The sequence below is a fragment of the Anabrus simplex genome, chromosome 11 (assembly GCF_040414725.1).
Source record: "Anabrus simplex isolate iqAnaSimp1 chromosome 11, ASM4041472v1, whole genome shotgun sequence".
Taxonomy (NCBI): domain Eukaryota; kingdom Metazoa; phylum Arthropoda; class Insecta; order Orthoptera; family Tettigoniidae; genus Anabrus; species Anabrus simplex.
In genome coordinates this window covers 132,005,012-132,032,983 of record NC_090275.1, presented here as the reverse complement: position 1 = coordinate 132,032,983, position 27,972 = coordinate 132,005,012, and the positions used below count along the sequence as shown (strand labels likewise).

Here is a 27,972-nt window from a genome sequence, read left to right as displayed (position 1 = left end):
ACAGCCTTGTCTAAGAACGTACGGCGCTAAACTTGTACTTTCACTTCTCCCTGAAACAAGGAGCAAAAGTCGCAGAACCATCTGTCTTGTAATCAATCAACGAGACAGACAGTTCTGATAGTACAGGGTAAGAAAACCACAACATACGAGGTTCAAACAAAATTTTAATTTCTCCGAAATTTCGATATAGTCAACACACACAAAACAAAAAGAGTTGCTCAAATAGCGAAGCTACAACGTACAAAGAAATACTGTGAAACTCTGCGTTCTGGTGCTCCTTGGATAGTGGCTACCAGCCTCCACGTGTGCGACACTTTGTATTGTGTTTCTACACTTCTAGTAAACAGGAGCAAACCAGTTTTATTATTGCTGGATATGGTCAGCCAAGTTTTATAAACATCACCACTAAAATACTCAGTATTAGAAATTGTTACATTCACTGTTTTAACAGGTTATAAAATACGCCACATTTAGAGCTATACGTGGTCAAAAACGCCTTACCATAATAAATTTTTAGGGCCAATTGCAGAAAAGATGACTACTTTAAAGCCTTTGACAATGTCTACCTAAACAACATCTAAACTGAGCATGATCTTCCACTGCAGAAACAATGTTCAGCCGTTGTTTAACTAAATATTGTTTAAAAGATTCAGTAATGGTTTGAAAATGGAGGTAGAAGTATCTATCATGAAACTCTTTGCTTACCGCAACCAATGAACGCGCCGAACCCCGGTCAGCTGTTTGTCTTCCTACACATTACTCAAATATGGCTAAGCACAAGCATGACTTGCCCACAGATAAGAGTATCGCTTTCAACGGATATTAATCTCATAATGTTATCGATACTAAAGCGACATGCCACGGTACAGGGAAGTGTAGCTTTGATTATAGTGTTGTTACGGTGACTGTAATCTACTTGTAAACAGCTTCAACAAAGTGATGATGAAACAATAGTAATGTGGAATCGAATGTGTTGTACGGGCCATATAGATGTAGCTTGCATTCTGGAGATCGTAGGTTCGAAACGTATCATTGGCAGTCCTGAAGATTGATTTTTTTTTTTGTAGTTTCCCCTATTTTTACACCAGGCAAATAGTAGGGCTGTTAGTATGGCCATGTCTCTTCTTCCCCAGTCCTCCTTTTTAAACAATAATCACTCCCATCACCACCACTTGCCTTTTCCTGTCTCATAGTTGTCAAAAACTTATCTGAATTAGCGTGACAATTATAAATATAAAAACTACATACAACCTACTTTTTAGTTTTCACTATTATGTGTGTTTACTTGGCAGTAAATATCACTGAATCTCTCCCCATTGATGTATGTCCCTCTGGCGACTGGGACAAGTCATTCTGACATGTACGAAGTCAAAGTGACCTATAATTCCACATAAATTACCCCATGTATAATAAAATATATCAGTTGCCAAGAACTGTATTCAAGTTGACAGTTACGGGACTGTCCTTTTGTCAGTCTCAAGAAACAAGTCTCTTGAAAAGCAAAACTTTTTTTAAGCTCCACCTCCCCGTACATTTCTGTGATTTCGCAGGTACCTATAGAGAGGCCATCGGACTAACCTTTGTTATAGTTCAAAAGCAATGAAGGTATTTATTAAACCACCTGTTCAATATTGTACGTCCACTTTTAAGTGCTTACATATGAGGAGCATCGTTTCAAATCGTATTAAGTGCACAGATTATAATTTTACAGGAAGTTAAAAAAATGTTTTACTTCCTAACCAAATAAGACATGTCAAAATTCTAAACGGCAAAATCTAGATATTGGGGTTATGTTCCCCAATCAGTCATGATTCAAATAATTTCCCAATATATGAAGGCGTCATACTAATTGTAAAATTTCACTTAATACATTTTGAACCAATTCACTGAACAAAATACGTTTTGATACAACCTTTTATTCATAATATACGATTTGAAACGTTCATTTGACCCAAAGATTTTTATTGACTTTATTGTTAGCAGCAGCACATCATGTACAATAAATTAAGCTTATTATTAACACATTGTTAATGCTATATGGATTTTTATCGTCTTGCAAGTAATCCTTCTTCCTCATGCAAACGGTCACAGTCGTCATCATGAGTCGGCCTGCCAGTATCTGACGTTGAACCAATGTTTAGTGCTGAAACATAAAAGTGTAAACTATCGAACTCCTTCCAGTTGTCTCCAAATCTGGTTTTCAGCAGGTTCTCGACATCCAGTTTTTTAGCGTCACGCAATGCTCTCGGTTTATCGATTATGGGTGGTTCATGTACTTGGCCCAGCCTTATGCCTCGTTTCAGAAGGTTTACGAATCGCTTTGAGGGGTCACCAAATCTGTACGTCAGTTCCATCTTTACTGTGACGTGGTACTGACCAATTTTCTCGCTTTTCTTCAGAATCACCATCTTCATTTCTTTAATCTCGTCCAATTTCTTAAAATGCTTGGTGAGGATCTTGTAGTCCCTTATAATCATTCTTTTCCTCGGTGTTTTACAGTCCCCACAGACTGATAGATCTCTGGGTATTCCTCAGGAGTAACGATGTCAGAACACTTACGAAGAAACTTTTCTACAACACCAAAAACCTTGTCTGCGGGTAAAAAGGAATGTCCTCTGACAGGAAAGATGACAACAATCATGGAAATGTTAGCGGGTGTTTTGGTTTGTAGCCATAAACTAGAGCATGGATAATATGCGTTCTTGTTTTGGCCTCCACATCCGTCTGCGAACAGCCTGATACAGGTGATCGATCCTAAAAACGAAGTAACAGCTGATGACACCCTGTTTTGCCCTCTTCCAGCCTGAATCTCATTCCATACATAAAATTTTGGATTCTGAATAATGACATCGCTAACACACAGTGCGTAAAATGATATTTGACGGAAATGGAACGCTTCGCCAATCGATAATTTAGGAAGTGGTTGTACCTGTTGCAAATCAAAGCAGAAGAACATTGTGTCAGCAGGTCGTTCCCTCATAAGTTTGTGAAAAGCCTGTGAGCGAATTTTATCCGTTCCTAAGTCAGCTAGTAAACTACCTTTTTCAGATTTAATCTGAAACAGCATTCGAGCGCAGTAACTACGAACTTCCGTGGATTGTGTCCCAAACCCAATGTTAAACTGTGTACGGAAAATATTCTGGAAGAACCACTTTTTCACTTTCAGGTCCGCGGAAACACTCACCTGCGGGTAAGTAGCCCTCCATGGGAATCGAAAGTGAACGGGCATGCAAGCAATACAACACTCTCAAGTACGATATAAAAATAGCGAGAACAAGCAACAAAAGAGAGGGATAAATGCAGGCTGGGAAACATTATCGTGAACCGTTCGCCGTGGTGCACATAATACGATTTGTTCCAAATCATGTTTTTCAGCACTGAATTCCTATGGGAAAGAATACGAAATGACCCACAGCATTAAAGAGCATATCCTAATTGGCAGGAAACTGTTTTAAAACATATTGTGACCTCGAGCGCATTTGAAACGATGCTCCTCATATGTATATTAACTTAATATTTTGGGGACATGTTTTGCCCCTAATTTTAGGGCATCTTCAGCCTAAAATACAACCTTAAAAAGTTACACATATTATTATTTACATTTTATGCCCTTCATTGGACCACTCTAGCCAACTTTATAGAAAGAATTTTTCAGTCTCCTGTCAGACCAGTACTTCTTATCCTTCCTATTGTCTGTGAGTTTCCTCATTTTGTTGCTTTTGTTACACATAAGAGAAGCTAAAAGATTAGCCTTGTAGCCTAAGGTACACTTACTGTGAATAGTATACACGTTATTGGAGCATTGTCTATGGTAATTCTAAAATTAATGACTCCGAGACTAAAACTGCTTATAGAATTACGTGGTTCTGTTCAAATAAAAATAGGCTGCTATTTCACCTAATGTGATATTGCGTATATTGCCAACAAAATAAAGGCGGTTAATGTCGTAAACATGAAGATATAAATAATGAGGAAACAGAAACGTCAGTTGATTATCGTATAAAATGTAGTCCCTTTGTACAGGTAGTATCGTAGGGAACCTTTCCCAAGAGATACCGGTAGTATTCTGGAATAATGTTCTCTGTAAGAGAAGGAAAGAACATGTTAAAAAGGATAAACACACGGAGAGAATCCTTTGACTTTGATCAGAATAGATGAGGACTTAACATGTTTTTTTGTAAGCTGTTCTACATTATCTTCCACTGCGTTAGTAACCACCATTCTGTTGGCTCTGTTTCTCGTATTGTATCTGTGCTGTAGAGGCGGTAGCGAACTCGAAAGGGAAGGGAGGAGAGGATGGGTGGAGCTAACTGTGCCGAGATTGACAAAGGGGCGGAGTAAGCGTACTATAACAGCCAATTTTATTAGAACCACATAATTTTATAAGAAGTTTTATTCTCGGACTCATTAATTTTAGAATTACTATAGACAATGCTCCAATAACATGTTTCTTTAATGTATTATTCACATTAAGTTTAGCAATTTTTAGTAATTAGGATACAAGGCTAATCTTTTAGCTTCCCTTTTAATAATATGTGTAACTTTTTAAGGTTGTACTTCAGGCTGAAGATGCCCTAAATTAGGGGCAAAACATGTTCCAAAAATATTAAGTATTGTTATATTTATGTAACCACTTAAAAGTGGATGTAAAGTATTGAACAGGTGGTTTAATAAATACCTCCATTATTTTGAACCATACTATAACAATTTTCAATACGGATCAATAATGAAGTTTATAACTTTCTTCCCGAAATCATCTCAGCACGATGATACAGGTGCATATCGTCTGATTGTGATTCACTCCTCTCATTTGAGGTTAAACAGTGTTTAAACATGGCCGGTTGAACATCGGTTTTAGACAGTGATAAATAACGTCTCTGCAATGTGGCAGCCATACTTAGGCATTCTTTAATCGTAGACATCATCTAAATCCCGTTTCTGCAGTAGAGACTATGAATCTCATTGTTGAATCTGTATTGATGGTTGTACAAAACTATTTTAATCCTCCTAGTCAATACTAACAGTTTCTGCAATCAGCCCTTAGTATCTCGCATTTTGCTGGAAATGTGTTTATTTCTGCCTTCCCCATTTGGAGGCGAAGTGCATTGACAACTACAAAGGTTGTGTAAAATATGTAATAAATTATCCATTGGAGTGAAAATCGTATCTATGTGCAGGGCTGCCTCAGAAACTGTGAAGCATTAAAGAACAGAGTCCAGGCATCCTGTTGATGATGCTTCTTATTTAAAGGGGCCTAACATCTAGGACATCGGCCCCTCACCGAGCATCCTAATGTGGAAGCAGGTTACACTGTGCACTATGAGCGAGAGTTGCTCCTCTATGTCTCCTTCTTCACACTATTCCACGTGCTTTTAACAATGGATGAGCAAGAACTAAACAAACACTCCAATCTCTAAAATTCCTTGCTAATCTACCAGTGTATGCAGTTTATGTTCCCCTACCTTTCTTCCATTCTATGTAATCGTAATCAGTATAATAATATGTCTTCATCACAAAATAAAAAAAGGAAGAGGAAGAAGAAACCAGAGGTAACACAGGAGTTAACGTCTCTTCTCTGTCACTCCATGTGAGGAGCAATTTGCATCCCCGTTTATAAAAGGTCTTAGTGTCCATTTCCAATTTTCATGCACTTCAACTGATTTCTCCCTTACTGGGTAACTGTAGAGGTAAGATTATGAATTTTAAAGATGTGAAAATAGAATTTGCATTTATTTATAGCACAAGTTGCAGAGTTTCCAGAACAGAAGGAACAAAGGTCTAGTAAGACTGTTGTAGGATCTTTATGGCACTTGTTCACTTGTCGTAGTGGAGCCTAGTAGCTACTATAAGGAACTTGAAGCATTTCATAGACAGTAGCACTATACAGTACTTTAAAGGAATGTTTTTTTAAATAATATCGACCCAAGACTGACCAGTGCCAGGGACATTAATGTTTAAGATTCAATATTTCCTCACAAAGGTTTCACAATATTTGGGCTTAATTGGAATATTGCAAGATTTAGTTCTAAGTAGCAGATAAAAATATGCAAGGAAAAGTTAAATGTAGATCAAAATAAACCATTGGATAGGAGAATTCTTTCGAAAGTACCGTCTAATGCACAAGCACAACTTTCTTTGTAAAAAGCACCATTTTCAATGTAGTCTGAATACCTTCCTGTAAAGTGTCCCTATATAGGACAGAACACCAGAACGCAACAGACGGGAGGATCTTCCCACCATTATTGCAACAGCCCAACATTTCCATGCTTTTATCACAGAAACTAAAATGTTTTAAACATAAGAGACTAGCATGGGTTGGTGTCCACCACATCTGTTTTTTAAATGCACTTCTAAAAAATTTGAGCAACAAGAGTGTTGAGAGTAGTGGGCCGTCTACGCCGAGTCTTCCTATGTGTTAACAAATGGTGTAAAATGAGATACAATTTTGGAATGCCTTGAAGTGAACATCTCCACTCTTCACACAATATAATACTTGAGGATTATTATAATTTATACCAGTAGCCATAAGTCTGGAATGATTTCAGCATCACAACACAATATCGATGGTTACAGTTCTGAACTTTGAATGGGAGTCACTGAGTTACATGTACTAAGACAGTTTACTAGTTTCGTTGTGATATTGTGCCTCCATAAGAAGAGGGCAAAAATCCAACATACTACAGTGAGGTAGCCACAGGCTCACATCAAACATAAGTTGAGCATGCAAATCAATTAAAAATTAGGAGGGACTTTGTATAAACGTGGAGGAGGATGGCAAGCCTTAGCACATGCACTGTTGTGGAGCCAGGTTACACAGTTCTTGCGATGATGGTAGCTACCTTTCCATACTTCTTTAAATTTTCAATCGGTAATGCCCACTTCCACAAAATAGAGGTTCCTCCTTCTGGTTGTGGTAGACTTTGACTATTGCTCAAGTTCAATACATTTATTTTGGCAATTGAGGTTTTAGTATACTGGAGCTTAAAAAGCAAGTGTACTGGGGGAGTTGGCTGTGCGGTTAGGGGCACGGAGCTGTGAGCTTGCATCCCGGAGATACTGGGTTTGAACCTCACTGCTGGCAGTCCTGAAGATGGTTTTCCATGGTTTCCCATTTTCACACAAGGCAAATGCTGGGCTATACCTTAATTAAGGCTAAGGCCACTTCCTTCCCACTCTTATTCCATCGTCGAAATAAGACCTATCTGTGTCGGTGCAACGTAAAGAGATTTCTTGTTCATAAAAGACAAGTTTGCTCATTATGCAGTGCTATGCGAAGAACTCATCTGACATGGACTGCCACAGATTATCTGGGATTTGTGGTGCGTAATTCAGTGGAGTAGATGTTCACCACTATCAGACTAGGAAATTAATTCTTTTTACAGAGGTAGAGCTTGATGTACATCTCCATCACCCACCAGATCCTCTAGTTTTAATGACCTTTGCATACAGCAAATTACACAAAATATCTCACAGCCCGATGCTGAGCCGTGTCATCACAGATTGTATTTGGTCCCCAGCTTCCATACTTCTTTCTTGATTTGGGAGTTTAATCCCCCCCTCCTTAATGTATTTCTCTGGCTTCTCCCTGATGTAGCTGTCGGTCAGGTCGTCTTCATTCTTATTCCCTGAAAAGTATCAGGAGAACAGTAAACACTCCATGTTGACCCCGGTCAAATCATTTACAACCCCCAGACTTTACAGCGACCAACCCTGAATGAACTGTTATTTCTCTATCAATATGCAATCTTCCAGGGGCTCACAACTTAAGAAGTAGTACCACTCCTGGGTGTGCCTGGCTCCCTATTTCCTATCGAACCTCCCTCAGTCAAATCTCATATTTCCCGTCTCCAACCACTTCACAACCCGATAGAGAGTTCAGAACTGTAACCTAGCTACGCCTGTCGCTCAGTGCTACGACAAAAACTCCCTTTCTAGTTCACCGACGGAGGGCTTGCGTGACCTAGAGCCCTCTCCGCTCAGACGTCGTAACCTCCTCGTCACGGCCTGCAGCGGAATCGTCACATCTTGAGTCTGACCGTGCACGGGAATGTCCAACAATGTATCGCGGGTGGCGCTCGTGACCGGAGAAAAACGAACCCGCGAGATGGAAGAATACGAACCTTCCTTGGCCGACACGTAGCTGCTGTCTTCGCTGGTGAGCGAGTCCGGCGGCGTGGGATTCGTTGGCGTCCCTGCTCCACCGGACGAAGACGAACCTCCGGTGCCTGTCGTGGGGATTTTGGGCGACACGCCGCCGCCTGTAGATCGGCTACTGCCGCTGCCGGTCGACGTTGGAGTATAATTATACCTTTTGAGACTGGAACGAAGTCTTGTCGAGCCACTAACTTCTAGAGTTCCCGGTCTGTCGCTACTGGACTCGTGCGAGTTCTGACGAGAAAAGTATGGTGGAGGGGCGTACTCATAATCTACAATGCCCCTCCGGTAATAGTGGTGCGTTGGAGTATTATACTGGGAATGTGTTGCTCCAGAAACATATTCCGACTCATCCTCAAGCCGAAAGCTCGGATTGATGTTCGAGCTGCTGTTGTTAGTAGTAGATGAAGACGCATTTGATACATTTGATGGAGTCCTCCGGTGTCCAAAAGTGCTGCACAACCGTGACGGAGTTCGTGTATTGTTTGATGCACTATTCGTCAAACTGCTAATACTACTGCTGGGATTGTCATAAGCGAGATGGTAACTCGTGTCCGATACAAACTCTGGATACATTCGATCTGCGTAGTTGTACTCGTGTGCGTGGTAGGCAGAACTGTAAGGATACGGAGACGACTCTGCCCGGTACAACTCGGGTCGAGGGGAGTACTGGCTGACGTAATGCACTGGCGGTCGATCCAGCAGCATCACTCCACCCTCGTACGGCCGCTCCAACATCCCTCCTGATGGGGCAGGAGGTGGTGGAGGATATGTCATCTGCAACAAACCACAATACTTTAATTTCCCCACACAAACCCTCTGCCACAATGTTAACACACAATTAGAAGCTTGTTTTCAAATGCACCAAATCCATAAAAATTGAACTTAACATAATCTTATACCTTTCTCTACATTAAGTTTCACATTAATAAAATGTCCTTGTCGAATTACAAATTGGAATCTATGTACATTAGACTCGATATCTGCAGGTGGATTAACTTTGGTGGTCTAAAAACATGTAAAAATGTTTCTAGAACTAAAACTTTTGCACATGATTGTACTCACAACACTTGGCCTCGACCACTATTCGTTGGTTTCTGTCTTTTACTTATAACATGGGTGAAATGACATTCGGAGCAGCTCCGACTCATCCAAAGTGGAAAACAATGAAAATGTCTTCTTGCGCAGAACTAAATAAAGGCAGGTTCGAGCACGAGGTATGCACCAAATAGGCCCAATTTACTTTTTCAAATTACTGTCTGGTTGGCTAACAAGATTTAAACAACCATATTAAAGTCACTTAGCTCCATACTATTTTAAAGTACTAAAATTTTGTCAATAACTATTCCACCTCATTTGCGGATTCATCATCATCATCATCCTTTCCCTTTATCCAGCTGTAGCCGGGTAGGGACAAATATGGTTCCTCTCCACTTTCTTCGGATTGCGGATTGCTTGTACATAACAGAGTGTGACAGGCCGAGTGTTAGCTCCTGAGAAGTTACAATACATGGCACCTTGTGTGAGTGTTTTAGAAATATTCATTGCTGCAGATTCACCAGAAACTTGGAAGAATGCAGTTTAAAATAAAATTGGTAGATGTTAGTAAGTGTATGTATTTCGAATATTCCCCTCCATTAATTTTATCACCTTCAAGTAAAATTACTCCAAGTCCACTTGTATAGTATAGTTTAAAAATAAATTGGTGCCATAAAGTATACCCCCAATAAAAACACCACTAGAGAACATCAATCCCCCCACAATAAAGGAAGTCTACCAAGCACTGAATAAATTAAAAAACTACAGAGCGCCAGGAGAAGATCAGACCTTTGCAGAAATCTGGAAATATGCAGGAAGATCAACAAAAGATGCCCTCCATCAACAACTTGTCTGTATCTGGATTAAAGAAGAACTGCCAGAACACTGGACAACAGCCCTCATTCACCCACTGCATAAAAAAGGAGACAAAACCGACCCCAACACTACAGGGGAATCTCACTCTTAGACATAACATACAAAATATTTTCAATAATCATCCTTAATAGGATAAGTTTACAACTTGAGAAAGAACTAGGAGAATATCAAGGAGGTTTCAGACCCTGGAGGAGCTGTCCTGATCAGATCATGAGTCTTAAGTTGATAATGGACTATAACAGGAGAAGAAACAGAGATATGGTGATAACATTTGTAGATTTCAAGAAAGCTTATGATTGCATCCATAGAGAATCTCTGTTCAAAATTTTAAGATACCTTGGAGTACACCGCAGATTAATAAACATAATAAAATTGACTCTCGCTAACACCAAATCAAAAGTGAAGTTTAGGGGTGAAACGTCAGAGACGTTTGAAATTAAAACTGGACTACGGCAGGGAGATGGGCTCTCACCGTTATTATTTAATTGTGCTCTAGAAATGGTAATGAGGGAAAGGTTTAGAAAATGTCCCCCCAAAATAAAGATTGGCCGAAAAATGAAAACAAATTGCCTGGGTTTCGCTGACGATTTAGCACTAAGAGCAGCGGACATAAAAGAAGCAAAAACCCAGATATCAGAACTTCAAAACATTGCAAATAAAATTGGGCTCAAAATATCATTTGAAAAAACAGAAATTATGACCCAAAAACCAACACAACTAAAAGAAGTTACCATAAATGGTAATAAAATCAAAATAGTAACTCAATTTAAATATCTTGGAGCAATAATAACACATAACCTAAATGAAGAAATCTCAACCCAAACAAAAACAAATAGATTAGCTAAAGCACAAAAGTTAACATGGGATATCTACAAAAATAAATGTCTATCAATAAATGCAAAAATAAAACTCTACAACACAGTTATAAAACCAGAAGCTACATATGCAGCAGAAACACTTTTTTCATTTGAATAAACAGTCAAAGACTGACAGACTTCAGAAAATTGAAAGGAGGATTGGAAGAATCTGGATCAACAAAAAATACCAGAAAGATGGACAGTGGCAGATAATACCTAACAAAGTTGCATACAGATACTATGTGTAAGAGGAGACTGGGATTCTTTGGACATATCACGAGGATGCGAAACACTAGCACAATACAAAAAATACCACAGGAGGATGTAAATGGAAAAGAGAAGTAAGAGAGGATTTGAAGGAAATAGGCCTTACAACAGAAGACACCATAAATAAGATAAAACTGAATACAAAACTCAAGAATGCAAACCTCTGCTTTATTCTTATACGAAACAAACCAACAACACGCATATTTTCAACCGAGGAAAGGGCACGAAGATCAGAACGTCTGAAGAAGTACTGGGAGGACCGCAAAGCCCGAACAATCCCTTCAAAGAAACCTGAATGATGGACTGACTAAAGTGATCCTATGTGGTCATAAAAGAAGAAGGAGGAGGAGAAGAAGAAGAAGAAGAAGGAGAAGGAGGAGAAGAAGAAGAAAGTACACTCACTGGCAAAAAAAAAAGTGAAACACTACGTATTTCAGACAAAATTTAAGGTAGGTCCATTTGAAACCTTGTATAAATTAAATGCTATGACATTAGAACAATATGGCAATATATTGTAAGTTGATTAGCCCATTTGAGAATTGATAAACATTACTGATCGTAACACCAATACTGCTGTCTCGTTGTAATGGGCCGTAGAGGATGGACGCAGTATACTCTATGTAGCAGACGTCGATGCCAGCTGTGGAGGCCAGAACATCAGTGAAAGGAGGTTGTATGAAGCCACCGCTCATAGAGCTTGGTGCTGTTCACAGACGAATCCAGATTCTGTCCGAGGGCGCCGGACGGAAGGGAGAGCACGGAGAAGGTCCGAGGAACGTTATTCCCCTGTACTTTCTCTGTAAGGGTACCGTTCCACGAAGGCTCCGTGATGGTCTGGGCTGGGATTACCACGGAGCTTGTGTTCGTCGAGAATAAAAGCCTGAGAGCCCACCGATATATCAGGGAGCTTTTAATGGATTACGTGGTGCATTTTGCACCTGTCATCGGCGAGAACTTTATCCTGATGCTTGACAATTCTCGACCACACGTTGCCGTTTGTGTACGAGAGTACCCGGATGAAGTAAAAATTGAGCACACGGAGTGGCCTGCTCGTAGTATCGATCTGAACCCGACAGAGCACGTCTGGGATATGCTTGGGAGATGTGCTAGGAGTCATTCCCCTGACACAATGGCTCAACTTCAGGCTGTGCTCCAGGCAGAATAGGAGCTCACAAGACAAGAGAACATTCGAGATTCTGTCCTCATTGAATCACTGTGGCTAGAGGTGGTAATCCCCATTACCGAGGCAATGGAAATGTGTTGAAAACATGTGGACAAAAGGACTGCAGACGAAACTGTGCAGAGCTCCAGTTTTTGCCATTTCCAAATTCATGTTGGTGGACTTGTGATTATCACGATCAATAATCTTTATCAATTATTGCGTTGAAACTTCTCAAATAACTTATGATACATAGATATTGTTGTAATGTCATAATATTTGATTTTTACCATGTTTCGAATGACCTAAGATTAAATTTTGTCTGAAATACGTAGTGTTTCACTTTTTTTCTTTGCCGGCGAGTGTATTTACTGCTTTGACGTTAATTTACAGCAGACATTTCTTATCTTGGTCATTTTTCATTTCAAAATAAGGTTGTCAACACAGAAAATCCCTGGCTTGGCAGTTTGGGAGGGGTTTTGAACTCCGAGTAAACGAATCATGATCTTGTGCCCATTAAATACAAAAACCAATAACAGTGCAAAAAAAAAAAAAACCTTAAGATTTATTTTCTTTAAAATGTACAATACACAAATATGGAAGATTAACACAATAAATGAAGGTTATAATTATGGTTGCCTACCCGAGGTATAAAGGCATGCTCGGTTCACCTGGAAGGACATGGGTTAAATTCCTCGTCAGGAAGTTGAAAAATTGAGGAGTTGGATGCAATAACAGTATCAGTAGATTTACATTATTTTAAGAAACAGAAGCATAAAGTTTATAAATGTTCCAAGTTAACAGTAATACATTTGGAATCAAACTGAATTTTATTCATCACTTAGCTCATAACAGAGATTTATTTAAAATTTTATTTTATACGCTGTTCTTGCATGTAGCAGTATTGCTCAGGGAGTTAGGAAACTATGATCGCTCACCATATCCCAAAATGTCTACCAGATTCCTAAAGAAACCAAAAATGTGTCAACTTTAAAACAAGTTAAAAATTAAAAAATTAAAGTTGATTTTTTCCTATTTATTACGCACCTTTTTTTCTTCTGAGAGAGATTTATTGATGTACTCTCCCCAACTAACGTACTAGGCTACAGACACACCCGCCACCACCCCCGACAAAAAATTGGACCGTTACAAAAATTATAAATATTCCTTTCTGAAGAATAACTGTTTTCATTTACAAAGTGATTTCCTAAAAACCAAACAAATTACAAAGTACATAATTTTCCTTGTTTGAAATACTCATTGACCAAAATTATGATAACTCATCTTCACATGCTGCATCATTACACACCAACATGACTTACATCCTCAGTATTTCATTAGTAAAAGAACATAAACCTTTTTGTCTGCTTTTACATCAGGTTTTCAAGTAGCCTCAAATAATTAAAACAGAGAAAGCTCATTAAAAAGGTAAAAAGGAGTGTAGGACTGTGACCATTATTCACCACAAAACGGTAATGAAGTCGCACAAATTCCTATATCGTGTATCTATTGCCTTTAGCACATGACATTCTTAGAAACATAGGTCCACTCGTCCAAACAAAGAACTCGCCACTTGTGAAGCACACCTCATGCAATAGTATAATAGGGTTTGAGGGCTGTTCCACCATTCAACATACAAACACACATACATTCATTATCATTATAGACTGTTATGCCTTCCAGCGTTCAGTCTGCAAGCCTCTGTGAATTTACTAAACGTCGCCACAATCCTCGATTTGCAACTAGTGTTGTGGCCTCATTTAGTTCTATACGTCTTATCTTCAAATCGTTAGAAACCGAGCCTAACCATCATCGTCTTGGTCTCCCTCTACTTCTCTTACCCTCCATAGCAGAGTTCATTATTCTCCTAGGTAATCTATCCTCCTCCATTCACCTCACATGAGCCCACCACCGAAGCTGGTTTATGCGTACAGCTTCATCCATCGAGTTCATTCCTAAATTAGCCTTTATCTCCTCATTCCAAGTACCCTCCTGCCATTGTTCCCACCTGTTTGCACCAGCAATCATTCTTGCTATTTTCATGTCTGTTACTTCTAACTTATGAATAAGATATCCTGAGTCCACCCAACTTTCTCTCCCATAAAGTAAAGTTGGTCTGAAAACAGACCGATGTAAAGATAGTTTCGTCTGGGAGTTGACTTCCTTCTTACAGAATACTGTTGATCGCAGCTGCGAGCTCACTGCATTAGCTTTACGACACCTTGATTCCATCTCACTTACTATATTACCATCCTGTGATAACACACAAAATAAATACTCGAAATTACCGACCTGTTCTAGCTTTGTATCACCAATCTGACATTCAATTCTGTTGAATTTCTTACCTACTGACATCAGTTTAGTCTTCAAGAGGCTAATTTTCATACCATACACATTGCACCTACTTTCAAGTTCCAAGATATTAGACTGCAGGCTTTCGGCACAGTCTGCCATTAAGACCAAGTCGTCAGCATAGGCCAAACTGCTTACTACATTTCCACCTAACTGAATCCCTCCCTGCCATTTTATACCTTTCAGCAGATGATCCATGTAAACTACGAACAGCAAAAGTGAAAGATTACAGCCTTGTCAAACCCCTGTAGGTACCCTGAACCAAGAACTCATTCTAGCATCAATTCTCACTGAAGCCCAATTGTCAACATAAATGCTTTTGATTGATTTTAATAATCTACATTTAATTCCATAGTCCCCCAGTATAGTGAACATCTTTTCCCTCGGTACCCTGCCATATGCTTTCTCTAGATCTACGAAACATAAACACAACTGCCTATTCCTCTCGTAACATTTTTCAATTACCTGGCGCATACTGAAAATCTGATCCCGACAGCCTCTCTGTCGTCTGAAACCACACTGATTTTCATCCAACTTCCTCTCAACGATTGATCGCACCCTCCCTTCCAAGATGCCAGTAAATACTTTGCCTGGTATACTAATCAATGAGATATCTCGATAGTTGTTGCAACCCTTCCTGTTCCCTTGCTTATAGGCTTATAGATAGGTGCAATTACTGCCTTTGCCCAATCTGAAGGTACCTTACCAACACTCCACGCTAATTTTACTACTCTATGAAGCCATTTTATCTCTGCCTTCCCAATATACTTCACCATTTCAAGTCTAACTTCATCTATTCCTGCTGCCTTATGACAATGGAGTTTATTTACCATCCTTTCCACTTCCTCAAGCATAATTTCACCAACATCATTTTCCTCCTCCCCATAAGCTTGGCTGTTTGCAACACCACCATGATGATTTCCTTTTACATTGAGAAGATGTTCAAAATATTCCCTCCACCTCTCCAGTGATTCCCTGGGATCTATTATGAGTTCACCTGAATTACTCTCGAAATCAAGAAACATCCGAACAACATAAATTTAGAAGGATATAAAATCAGCAATTCTTGGATGCCTATCATTCATAGTTTAAGACATACAGACCACAACATAAACACACGGGCCGCAACCCCATTACTAAGGGCCTTATTTTTTGGTGAAATAAAACTGTTGATTTCGGTGTTAAAACTAACACTATTTCGGTAGGTATTTCGTGAAATAAATTGTCATACTGATCGATGTTTCTTGTGAAATATTCCTTATGGTATGGGGTAAACCTAATTTTGTGATTAGGGGTTTCAAAGTGAACACTTGTAATAGATGAAATTGTTATTAAACCTTAGAACAACCAAATATACAAAATGTTATTTTTCTCTCGACCTGAGGGCTGGTTCGAGGTCCACTCAGCCTACCAGATTAGAATTGAGGAGCTATCTGACGGTGAGATGGCGGCCCCGGTCTCGAAAGCCCAGAATAACGGCCGAGAGGATGCGTCGTGCTGACCACACGACCCCTCGTAATCTGCAGGCCTTCAGGCTGAGCAGTGGTCACTGAGCAGGCCAAGGCCCTTTCAGGGCATTAAGTGCCGTAGGGTTTGGTTTGGTTCTGTACGTTTTTACATTTTGAATGACTTGTCTCCAAAGTAAAAACTACGCATGGTTTCAACATTATCAAGTTCAGAGTTGTGCGGCAGTCAGAAAGTATATTTTTGTAAACAAAGCAGCCCCTTTCACTGACCACATTAGACGTCTGAAACCATAATGCTTGCGAACACTTGGTGCAAATTTACTGTGGTCTTCTATCGAACCTCCTAAAACTTCACTAACAATGTCTTCTTTCTTCTCTTCTATCAGACGTGCTTTCACTGCATTTTGCAAAGCCATATATCCCTGGAGGATATTTATGGATATGCTGGTGCTGCCCGGCCGGGGATGAGTAACTCAGACAGTTAAGGCGTTGGCTTTCTGAGCCCAAGTTGGTAGGTTAAATCCTGGCTCAGTCCGGTGCTCAAATATGTCAGCCCCGTGTTACTAGTTTTATTGGCGCGTAAAGAACTCCTGTGGGAAAACATTCCGACATCTCGGCGTCTCCGAAAACCGTAAAAGTAGTTAGTGGGACGTAAAAACAATATCATTATTACAACTCAGCCAGGCGATTCCTTTTTTTGCTATTTGCTTTATGTCGCACCGGCACAGATATGTCTTACAGCGACGATGGGATGGGAAGGGCCTAGGAATTGGAAGGAAGCGGCCGTGGCCTTAATTAAGGTACAGCCCTGGCATTTGCCTGGTGTGAAAATGGGAAACCACGGAAAACCATATTCAGGGCTGCCGACAGTGGGGCTCGAACCCACTATCTCCCGATTACTGGATACTGGCCGCACTTAAGCGACTGTAGCTATCGTGCTCGGTGCGATTTATTTACAATAGGCCTACTAATATCGTCATATTTTATAATAAATTCGGTATTATTTATTTTTCCTTTTATATTCATCCATGTCCTCGTGCCAGGATTATCCAGTTTTTCTATAGAAATGCTGGTTTACATGAATGATTTTGCTGTGTCTATTACAAATTGCTCTCTACCACTTTTCAACTCCTTTGCGATGTGTAAAGTATCGCCGATTGTTATTTGCCGCTTAAAATTATGTTCATTTGCTTCATTCTTCTTATTTTTGTGTGTTTCTGATTCTCTACAGTATTTGTCTCTTCGTTTTCACGTAATGCGAACGTTACAGCACTTACACATTAGAATCTTTCTTGCAGCATCAAATACATAGAAGGCCTCACTGTTGTATTCCTCGGCCCTCGGAAAAACTGTTGTGACTTTAGTTTTCAGCATTTTTGTACTTAAATGCTGGACATTTGCTGATAAAGTTTCATAAGTGGCGAACTCTCACTGCTGTATCTACAACCGATCTTGCTACGAACACAACGCCATTTGCTGTAATCGATACCAGATATCGATTTTTAATGATTGCCTTAGAGATCGCGGAACTGAATACACATACCTCCGATACACAGGGCTCATCGCTTTGTGTACATTTGTGTAGAGAATATACATCGCTTTCAATCAACTGAAAAGGAAACTACTATAGTCAAGTTCTCTGAAGCATTTAAACGATTATTGGAGATCTTTTCCGATACGATTTCGCATTTTTCGTACCAAGTGGGGTATATTTCGTGATTATTTGCGCGATTCGCGTAATAAATCAGATTTCGCGATATTTCGCGAGTTCATTTCGCTAAAATACGTTACGGTACGGTACCTACAAGGTCATACATAGGCTAGAAGGAAGATATGAAAAAATTCGTGCTTATCGCTATTACCAAAAAATACGGCCCCTACCCATTACATAACAGCACGGGCAAGCCCCCACTACCTGGCTGTGACACACACCTTCCAGAATACTCACGAGACAGCCAGGGATTACGTTAGCCAGAAAGGCTAGGATATAAAAGGCCAAGATGAGGGACACTCTAGTAGTGTAATTTCTGCCTGGGAGACTGATTACCTCGGATCTAGTAGAGGTATTTCAGTCGCCTTGACAAAGAATACTGCAATGTATTCGAAACGTTGGCAAACTGTACGTGATATGCAGACAAGTACAACACGGTTCAACCTGGAAATTAAACTAAAAAATACTCACAACACTGTTCATTTCCTTTTTCCCTCCTTTCCTAAGATTCTTTATTACTGTCCAGAAAGATTTCCCTGCTGCTTGACCTAGCCTTTCCAGGTTATTACCAAAATCTTCCCACGACTTCTTTTTGGATTCAACAACTATTTGTTTCGCTCTGTTTCTGTCATCTACGTCCAAATCCCTGTCTGCCTCGGCCCTTGTTTGGAGCCATTTCTGATAAGCCTTCTTTTTACGTTTGCAGGCTGCTCTCACTTCATCATTCCACCAAGATGTTCGCTTTTCCCATCTTTACACACAGTTGTTCCTAGGCATTCCTTTGCTGTTTCTACTACAGCATCCCTGTATGCCACCCATTCACTTTGTATATCCTGAACCTGCTTATTGTCTACTGTTCGAAACTTCTCACAAATCATATCCATGTACTTCTGTCTCAAATTCCTCGTCGTGGAGATTTTCTACCCTTATTCATTTTCAGACAGATTTCACTTTCTCTACCCTAGGCCTAGAGATACTTAGTTCACTACAGATCAGATAGTGGTCTGTATCATCAAAAAATCCGCAATAAACTCGTACATTCCTAACAGATTTCCTGAATTCAAAGTCTGTTAAGATATAGTCTATTCTGGATCTGGTACCACTAGCCTCCCATGTGTAGCGGTGAATAGCCTTATGCTTGAAGAATGTATTCGTAACTGCTAAACCCATACTAGCACAGAAGTCCTGCAAACGCTTCCCATTCCCATTAGCTTCCATATCTTCCCCACATTTACCAATCACCCTTTCGTATCCTTCAGTTCTATTCCCAACTCTCGCATTGAAATTGCCCATTAGCACTATTCTATCCTTGCTGTTGACCCTGACCACGATGTCACTCTATGCTTCATAAAACTTGTCAACTTCATTCTCATCTGCACCCTCACATGGTGAATACACGGACACAATTCTTGTCCTAATTCCTCCAACTGACAAATCTACCCACATCATTCGCTCATTTACGTGCCTAACAGAAACTATGTTGCGTGCAATGGTATTCCTGATAAAGAGCCCTACCCCAGACTCTGCCCTTCCCTTAACACCCGTCAAGTACACTTTATTATCTCCTATCTCTTTCTCGTTATCTCCCCTTACCCGAATATCACTTACTCCTAGCACATCCAGAAGCATCCTCTTTGCTGACTCAGCCAGTTCTACCTTCTTTCTTCCATAAGCCCCATTAATATTGATAGCTCCCCATCAAATTCCATTTCGTTCACCAAGTTGTTTCCAAGGAGTCCCTCGCCTGTCAAATGGGAGTGGGACTTCGTTACTCCCATAGGTCCGAGGCTTGCTTAAAATGTTCTGAGCTCAGTAAATTATGATGCTACCCTACTTGCACATAGTCCAAGTGAGATCTCTCCTCTAATGGGTTATGGACCACCGGTGAATTGTTTAGTAGGGTTGGGCAGACCGGAACATTAACTTGTTCCGCAACATTAGGAACTTGAGGCGGAGTGTTTCGGTACAGAGTGCCGAGACACGGGACACAGGACACGGGACTGTAACTGCGTCCTAGAGAGAACTTCGAGAGGCAACAGGACATGCTCTGCTTCAACTAGAACGTGCCTGAACAGAACGTGCTGTGCCAAGGCCGCACTAGATAGATTAGTTGGCCTTGGCTGTGTGCCACCCTGTGTTGGAGTGTCAACATTTTTTCATCCAGTTATATCTTTAATTCCAAAGCAATGACCCATATTTTTCTTGGGCTTAAAAGTTTCCTTAAAGTGCAAATTAATTTTTAACATCAATCCCTGAGAAAGTGTTGAGGGAAATTTTCAAGATATTGAAGAAAGTAAATGGAAGTTGAGAGGGAAGGAATTCGAAGTGCAGAGAGCATAAGGCACATTGGGACGCAGGTGAAGCAGCTAAAGTAGTGCAGCGCAGAGCAGATTTTTGTAATCCACACAAATCATTGCACCATCGCAAGTTGACAGACAGGGCAGGACAGAGCAGAGCAGGCCGGTTCTGCACCTACTTACGCCTACCACGCGCAGTCTTCGAAACACAGTTTTCTGCGCACGTGTCACACAGTTAGTTAAGAAATGGAGGAGAAAATTACCACAGCCATTCAGTCTCCCCATGTTTTGTAGGTACTATGTGAATCATGTGGACTGCAATGCAGTATGTACGTATGTATGTATGTATGTATGTATGTATGTATGTTGTATGTATGTATGTATGTATGTATGTATGTATGTTCGTGAGAAAATGGCTGAACAGAATTTAATGAAAATCGGTATGTAAATTCGGGGAATAAGGCACTACAGTCTAGGCTATAAATTATTTTATTCACACTGCGTAACAAGGTAGTTTAGAGAAAGGCCTAAAATGTAATCCACCGAGCAAGTGGCCGTGCGGTTAGGGTCGCGCATCTGTGAGCTTGCATTTGGGAGATAGTGGGTTCGAACCCCACTTTGGCAGCCCTGAAGATGGTTTTCCGTGGTTTCCTATTTTCACACTAGGCAAATGCTGGGGCTGTACCTTAATTAAGGCCACGCCCGCTACCTTCCCAATCTTCGACCCTTCTTCCGTCGCCGAAAACCTTTGATATATTAGTGCGACGTTAAACAAACAGCAAACAAAACAATGTAATCCTCATATATCTATGAAACAATCCGTGACCCAAGTTCTCGCAACATATAGAATTTAAGACAAAGATCTAATGCTGATTATGGAGAGCATCATCGCCGACTCCGTCGCCGTCATCCATCATCACATTTATGTGAAGAGATAAATACGGAAAATCATTTATCATGTCTTGTCAAATATAAATGCAAACGCTGTCAAATATAAATGCAAACGCGTTCACAACAGATTGTCAATGTTGATTGATTTTAGTATCTTGTGTCTTGTGACAACTACATGAAAATCTAGCAGTACATTTGTAAATACATATTTTTCCCTCTCCCCCACTGTGATCCTATTAATGAATTTACCATGCAAGTTGGTCGTGCGGTTAGGATCGCCTTGCTATGAGCTTGCATTCGGGAGATAGGGGGTTCGAACCCCACTGTCGGCAACCGTGAAGATAGTTTTCCGTGGTTTCCAATTTTCACACCAGGCTAATGCTGGGGGGGCTGTACCTTAATTAAGGCCTCGGTCGCTTCCTTACCATTCCTAGCCCTTTCCTATTCCATCGTTGCCATGAGACCTATCTGTGTCGGTGCGACGTAAAAAAATATAAAAATTATCATGAATTAAATTCTTTGCTTAGTTCATATGAACGCCGAACATCGGTAACAGAGAAATATTGTTCAGTCTTGTAAACTGGCGAAGGTGGTTGTTTTTATTGTGATTGTCTTAAGCTGAATAACCGCGTTGCCATCAGCACAAGGGAAATTGTGAAGGTGACTAACAAAATGAGAAAAATCGCGAATGCTTGAAGAAAAAGAAAAAAAGAGCCTCTTTATACTGGATGCCCCAGTATCACAGAGTCTAAAGAAAACATGTTATTTCTGAAAACCGACGAGAGCCTGCGTGGCAATGTGCGCTCACGTCCACTTTGCAGTTTCGTAAGCTTCGCGCTGTTCTGCTCTGCTCTTCCCTGCTCTGCGGCCAACTGCTTCTCAATGTGCGCCTGGTCTAACAGCACAAAAGTACAACAATGTATTCATCCAGTTATATTTTTAATTCCAAAGCGACAACCCATATTTTTCTTGGGCTTAAAAGTTTCCTTAAAGTCCAAATTAATGTTTAACGTCAATCCCCGAGAAAGTGTTGAGGGAAATTTTCGAGATATTAATTACTCACTAATTACTCACAATACAGGCCAATACATTCAACTGGTGAAAATATTCTTGAATTGGTTACTTTTAAACACCTGCACTGCCACTGTAACCGTGTTATGAGTATTTTATATTGACCGGAAAAATCTTCACCTAAAAGCAGCCTTTAACGTGATTATTGGGCGCGAATTTCAGTGTTCCGACTGTTCGTTCATGTTCCCTGCAGCTTTATGCTGGACCATGGCCATAACTACACACAGGCACACACCACACAGCATGTTCCGTACAGGTACATTCCCAGTTCCCACTGGCGCGGAGCATGTAATGTTGCCTCTCGAAGTTCTCTCTACACTGCGCAGTTACAGTCCCGTGCGCCCGCTGCACAGTTCAGCTAGTAGGCGAAGGGCAGTGCATAGTAGCGCTTCTGATGGGACATCGAGTCAGTGTCTCCGGCTCGCTTGAGAATGTTTCGGAACAATTGACACTCGGTGTTCTGGAACAGCGGAACATAACTGTGCACCGGCACCTTGTGCCGAAACAGGGACATAGTGCCCAACCCTATTGTAAAGTCCTAGCCGCCTGAGCACAAGGAGGGCCATGACTCAGAATATGTCCGAGATCCCACTCCCATTCCATAGCAACTGGCATCCCGACTCTCAGGACCACTTACTAGGCCACTCAGCCGTTGCCCATGGTTCACGAACTACGACGTGACTACAGTAACCCACAAACATGAACCATTCCACCATTCAACACATTGTAAAATATTTGAAATTTATTAAGTGAAGATTGGTTTCGGCTTCCTTGGAGTCATCATCAGTTCTTGTAGTATAATTAAATCATAGGGAAATCTGATAACAATTACCATGAGGATTGCCTACATACATCTCAATAGGTTGACATAAAACATAACGACAAGCTTGGCACTTTAAGAAAGTTCTTGGATCTGGGTTAAAAATACTGCCGTGTGTTTGTAGAATACGGAACAGACTTGTCGGTCTAGTTTCAATCAACTTGGAAATGTTATTACAAGATATTAGAATCATTCTGTAATGATGGTTTTCACTTTACAACGGAAAAATTAAATATATCCTCCTAATTCAATACAAAACATAATTCCATCATTAGATGGAGTAATAAAATTCAAACATTTTTTGACTCGTTTGAGCCATCTTCAGTGAAATGGGGGGGGTTCAAGTAATCTACATAATACAAGCTAAAAACATAATGAAGGAACAAAAGAGACATGACGGAAATAAAAACAGTAACAATATACAATATTTACATCACTAGAGGGAGCAATAAATAACTCGCTGAGACAAATTCAGTGAAAAAAAAGTTCATATAAAACATAATTGAATCCAAAAAGTGTGTTAAAACTAGGAAGAAAATAAAATAAATGATACAGATGGAAACCAAACAATAAGTGCTAATTGTGAGGTTGCAGACCTTTTATAAAAGTTTTAGTTTGATAACAATTCAAAAACACAACGAAATCACTGTGTTGAAAATTCAGGCTGACAGTCTGTCTTTGTAGAAACACCATCACCACGAATGGCTGGGAGGGGAGCAAGAAAGCTTGAGAAACCAAGTTTGAGGGGAGACAATGTGTCTGGTGAAAATGTATGTGATAAGTGATGGAAAAACGCTTATGAATTTAAAATTTTAGAATAGCAGCATTCTCAATTTCTTCTCAGTCTAGTGGTCCCGTTCTTGAAGATTATTTCCAATGTTGACTGGGTGTGTTTGGTCAGGAGGCCAGCGACAAAACTGAGAAGCTGCGTTAGAGAAGTAACAGGTGCATGGTAAACTGTAAGTGACCGCAATGAAGTTCCAATCTGTAATGGAAAAAATGAGGTTGTGTAAGAAACTTGGGCTGATAAGTAAAAAATGTGAAATGGGTGTGAAGAAATCTTTAAACTTACGGTACCTAAAAGGTGGTCGTTGACCTCTTGAACCAGCCTGGGCTTCTCAATGTTAATGGTCCCGTTCGTACGATCGAGTCTATTGTTGGCTCAGCTGTGTTTGAGAGGATGGGAACAGTGGAGGGGGAAGGGGGTGCAGGGTTGGTGGGGATGGGGAGGGGGAATGGTGGTGAGTTGGAGAGATGGAGGCAGGGTTTGTTTTTATTATAGAAGTTTTGACAAATAAATGGAATGAATGTTTTAAGTAGAACGTTATTTTTTCGTTGATTTCATTTAAATTGGGAGAGGGGTTCATAAACTGACCTAAATCGATATGGATGCTCTCAAGAATGTTGAGTAAAGTGCCTTTTTGCTCATAACGCAAGAGCTTAAGATTTTTATCTATTGATGTGTATTCGTGGCTGGATGCTTTATGATGTTCACTCATAGCTGAAAAATGATTATGTTTCACAGCGTTGCGATGTTCGGCGTATCTTATGACAAAATCTTATGATGGCATTCAACAGATGACATGTTTGTTATTTTGGACTGTCGTGTTACTAACAGCAACACAGTACTTGAATTTCTCAACTCCAATGACCCACATGTGAAATTCACCATAGAGTCAAAAAACAATAAAGCCCTCGATTACCTGGACTTAACCATTATGTGGAACTGCAACAACTCTTTAACCTTTATTATATACAGGAAACCCACCCACATCATCAATACCATCCAACAAACTTCTGTGCACCCAGACATACATAAGCATGATACAATATGTCCCTTTACCCTGCAAGAATTACAAAAAAGAAATTAATACTATTTACAATATCGCAGAACACAACGGTTTCAGTAGAACCTTCATCAGCAGAATCATCAACAGATATAAGAGCAGACCCAAGACTACCCTGCTCCTAAAGAAAAGTTTTCCGCATTCACTTTCAACAATAACAACATTTACCAAGTTTCTAATATTTAAAAAAGCACATCATAATAGCGTTTAGAACCTTCAAACTCACTGTCAACAATAGACAGTTGAACTCCAGAGTTTACAAATTAGAATGCCAATCCTGTAATTCCAGCTATGTAGGTCAAACAGGCCGCAATTCTGTCATAATATACGCCAAACAGTGGAACGCTCTCAAATATAATTGTTTTTCAGCTATGAGTGAACATCATAAAGCATCCAGCCACGAATACACATCAATAAGGCACCTTACTCCTGAGAGCATCCATATCGATTTAGGTCAGTTTATGAAGAACCCCTCTCCCAATTTAAATGAAATCAACGAAAACAAGAACATTCTATTTGAAACACTCATTCCACATATTTGTCAAAACTTCTATAATAAAAACAAACCCCGCCTCCATCTCTCCAACTCACCACCTCTCCCCCTCCGCTCCTCCCGTCCTCGCAAACAATAGACTCGATCGTACGAACGGGACCATTAACAGTTCGAGAGGACAATCACCTTTCATGTACTTCTTCACACCCATTTCACATTTTTTACTTATCAGCCCAAGTTTCTTACACAACCTCATTTTTTCCATTACAGATTGGAACTTCATTGCGGTCACTTACAGTTTACCATGCACCTGTTACTTCTCTAACACAGCTTCTCAGTTTTGTCGCTGGCCTCCTGACCAAACACACCCAGTCAACACTGGAAATAATCTTCAAGAACGGGACCACTAGAGTGAGAAGAAATTGAGAATGTTGCTATTCTAAAATTTTAAATTCATAAGCGTTTTTCCATCACTTATCACATACATTTTCACCAGACACATTGTCTCCCCTCAAACTTGGTTTCTCAAGCTTTCTTGCTCCCCTCCCAGCCATTCGTGGTGATGGTGTTTCTACAAAGACAGACTGTCAGCCTGAATTTTCAACACAGTGATTTCGTCGTGTTTTTGAATTGTTATCAAACTAAAACTTTTATAAAAGGTCTGCAACCTCACAATTAGCACTTATTGTTTGGTTTCCATCTGTATCATTTATTTTATTTTCTTCTTAGTTTTAGCACACTTTTTGGGTTCAATTATGTTTTATATTAACCTTTTTTCACTGAATTTGTCTCAGCAAGTTGTTTATTGCTCCATCTTGATGTAAATATTGTATATTGTTATTGTTTTAATTTCTGCCATGTCTCTTTTGTTCCTTCATTATGTTTTTAGCTGGTATTATGTAGATTCCTTTAATCCCCCTTATTTCACTGAAGATGGCTCAAATGAGTCGAAACAGGTTTGAACTATATTGCTCCATCTAATGAAGGAATTATATTTTGTATTGAATTAGGATACATTTAATTTTTCCTTTGTAAAGTGAAAATATATGAACTGGTTGGAATAAAATACATTTGACAATGAAACATATGACAAATATAGAAGTTGTTTGCTGTAGGTCACGTATTCTTGCAGAGCTCATGTTAAGATTAAATTAGCTGAGGGGTTGGGGGAACATTCTTCGTCGCCTGCTATTGTTGATGATGGTTTATAGCACTGTGTCATGTAGGATGCGCTCTGTTCGACACCTAATTTAATCTTAACATGAGCTCTCCACAGTCTGATCCATACAGTACAAAAGCACTGCAAGAATACGTGACCTAGAGCAAACAACTTCTATATTTGTCATGTTTCACTGTCAAATGTGTTTTATTTTAACTAGTTCATATGTTTTCAAGTTGACTGAAACAAGACTGACGAGTCTTTTGCGTGTTCTACAAACACACGGCAGTATTTTTAACCCAGATCCAAGAACTTTCTTAAAGTGCCAAGCTTGTCGTTATGTTTTATGTCAACCTATTGAGATGTATGTAGGCAATCCTCATGGTGATTGTTATCGGATTTCCCTTTGATTTAATTATTCTAGAAGAACTGATGATGACTCCAAAGGAGTCGAAACCGGTCTTCGCTTAATAAATTTCAAATATTTTATATTGTGTTGAATGGTGGAACATCCCACATACGTCAACACGGAAATGAAAATCATAACGTATGATCATGCCATAGTGCCTGTTTTAGTGACCTCCTGACCTGTAGCGGCATCCTAGTAGACTAAGACCTAGACTTGGTTATAGTAAAGGGACTGGGAAATTTGGAAATGGTATTCCTCAATTAAGAAATGAGATTTCAACTTCATGAGGCCCTGAGGTTCACTTAGCCTACAGTAATGCGGCCAGGCGTAGAGATAACCAGTCGAGGTTACGGACACCACTCCACCTTCATGACCTGTACAGAGCGTGTGAGTGTGGAAGAGGATCAAGATATAACTCTCATATTCGTAACAAAGAAGATGATTGTTGTTTTCTCGTTAATGAATTACAATGCTAAAGATAGAATTTAATTAATAACTTTCTTCACACTGAACATATAAAATTATTCTTATGTTTAACTTAATGCTAATTCCATTAAAATTTTAGAAATAGAATTTAAAAATTGTTTCAAAGCTACCTTGGCTAGTTTCTCTCAAAACAGATTCCTCTTATTACAGTGGAACCTAGATTCTCTGTTTTTGGAGGGACTATGAAAATAGAATGTACAATACGGGAAAAAGGCAAATCCGGGAATGAATGAAAACCATCAACAATTTGGCTAAACGTCACAAAAATGAAATATATATATAAAATTATAATCAGACAAATATTCCTAAACCAAACCAAACTACATCCCCAATGGGCCTTTGCCTGCCAAGCGACCGGTGCTCGGCCCGAAGGCCTGCAGATCACGAGGTGACGCACGGTCTACGAGATGAATTCTCTCGGCCTTTATTCCTGGCTCTAGACCGAGGTCGCCATCACCCCGTTAGATCGCTCCTCGATTAAACGTAATCACGTAGGCCGAGTGGACCTGGAACGAGCCCTTATATCCAGGTAAAAATGCCTAACCAGGCCAGGAATCGAACCCAGGCCCTCTGGATGAGAGACAGGCAAGTTAGACCGCAAAACCGGCATCAAACATTA

At 40.0% G+C, this 27,972-nt stretch overlaps 1 protein-coding gene across 1 annotated transcript in view; it reads right to left on the bottom strand.

Annotated features, from left to right (window-relative positions):
* Positions 1–144: 144 nt before the first annotated feature.
* Positions 145–27,972, bottom strand: part of LOC136883317 (mitogen-activated protein kinase kinase kinase 11) — a 554,016-nt gene continuing 526,188 nt past the window's right edge. Inside the window, exon 10 of the mRNA XM_067155556.2 lies at positions 145–8,931. Coding sequence (XP_067011657.1) covers positions 7,912–8,931 — 1,020 coding nt within the window. The 3' untranslated portion in view covers positions 145–7,911. The remainder of the gene's footprint in view (positions 8,932–27,972) is intronic.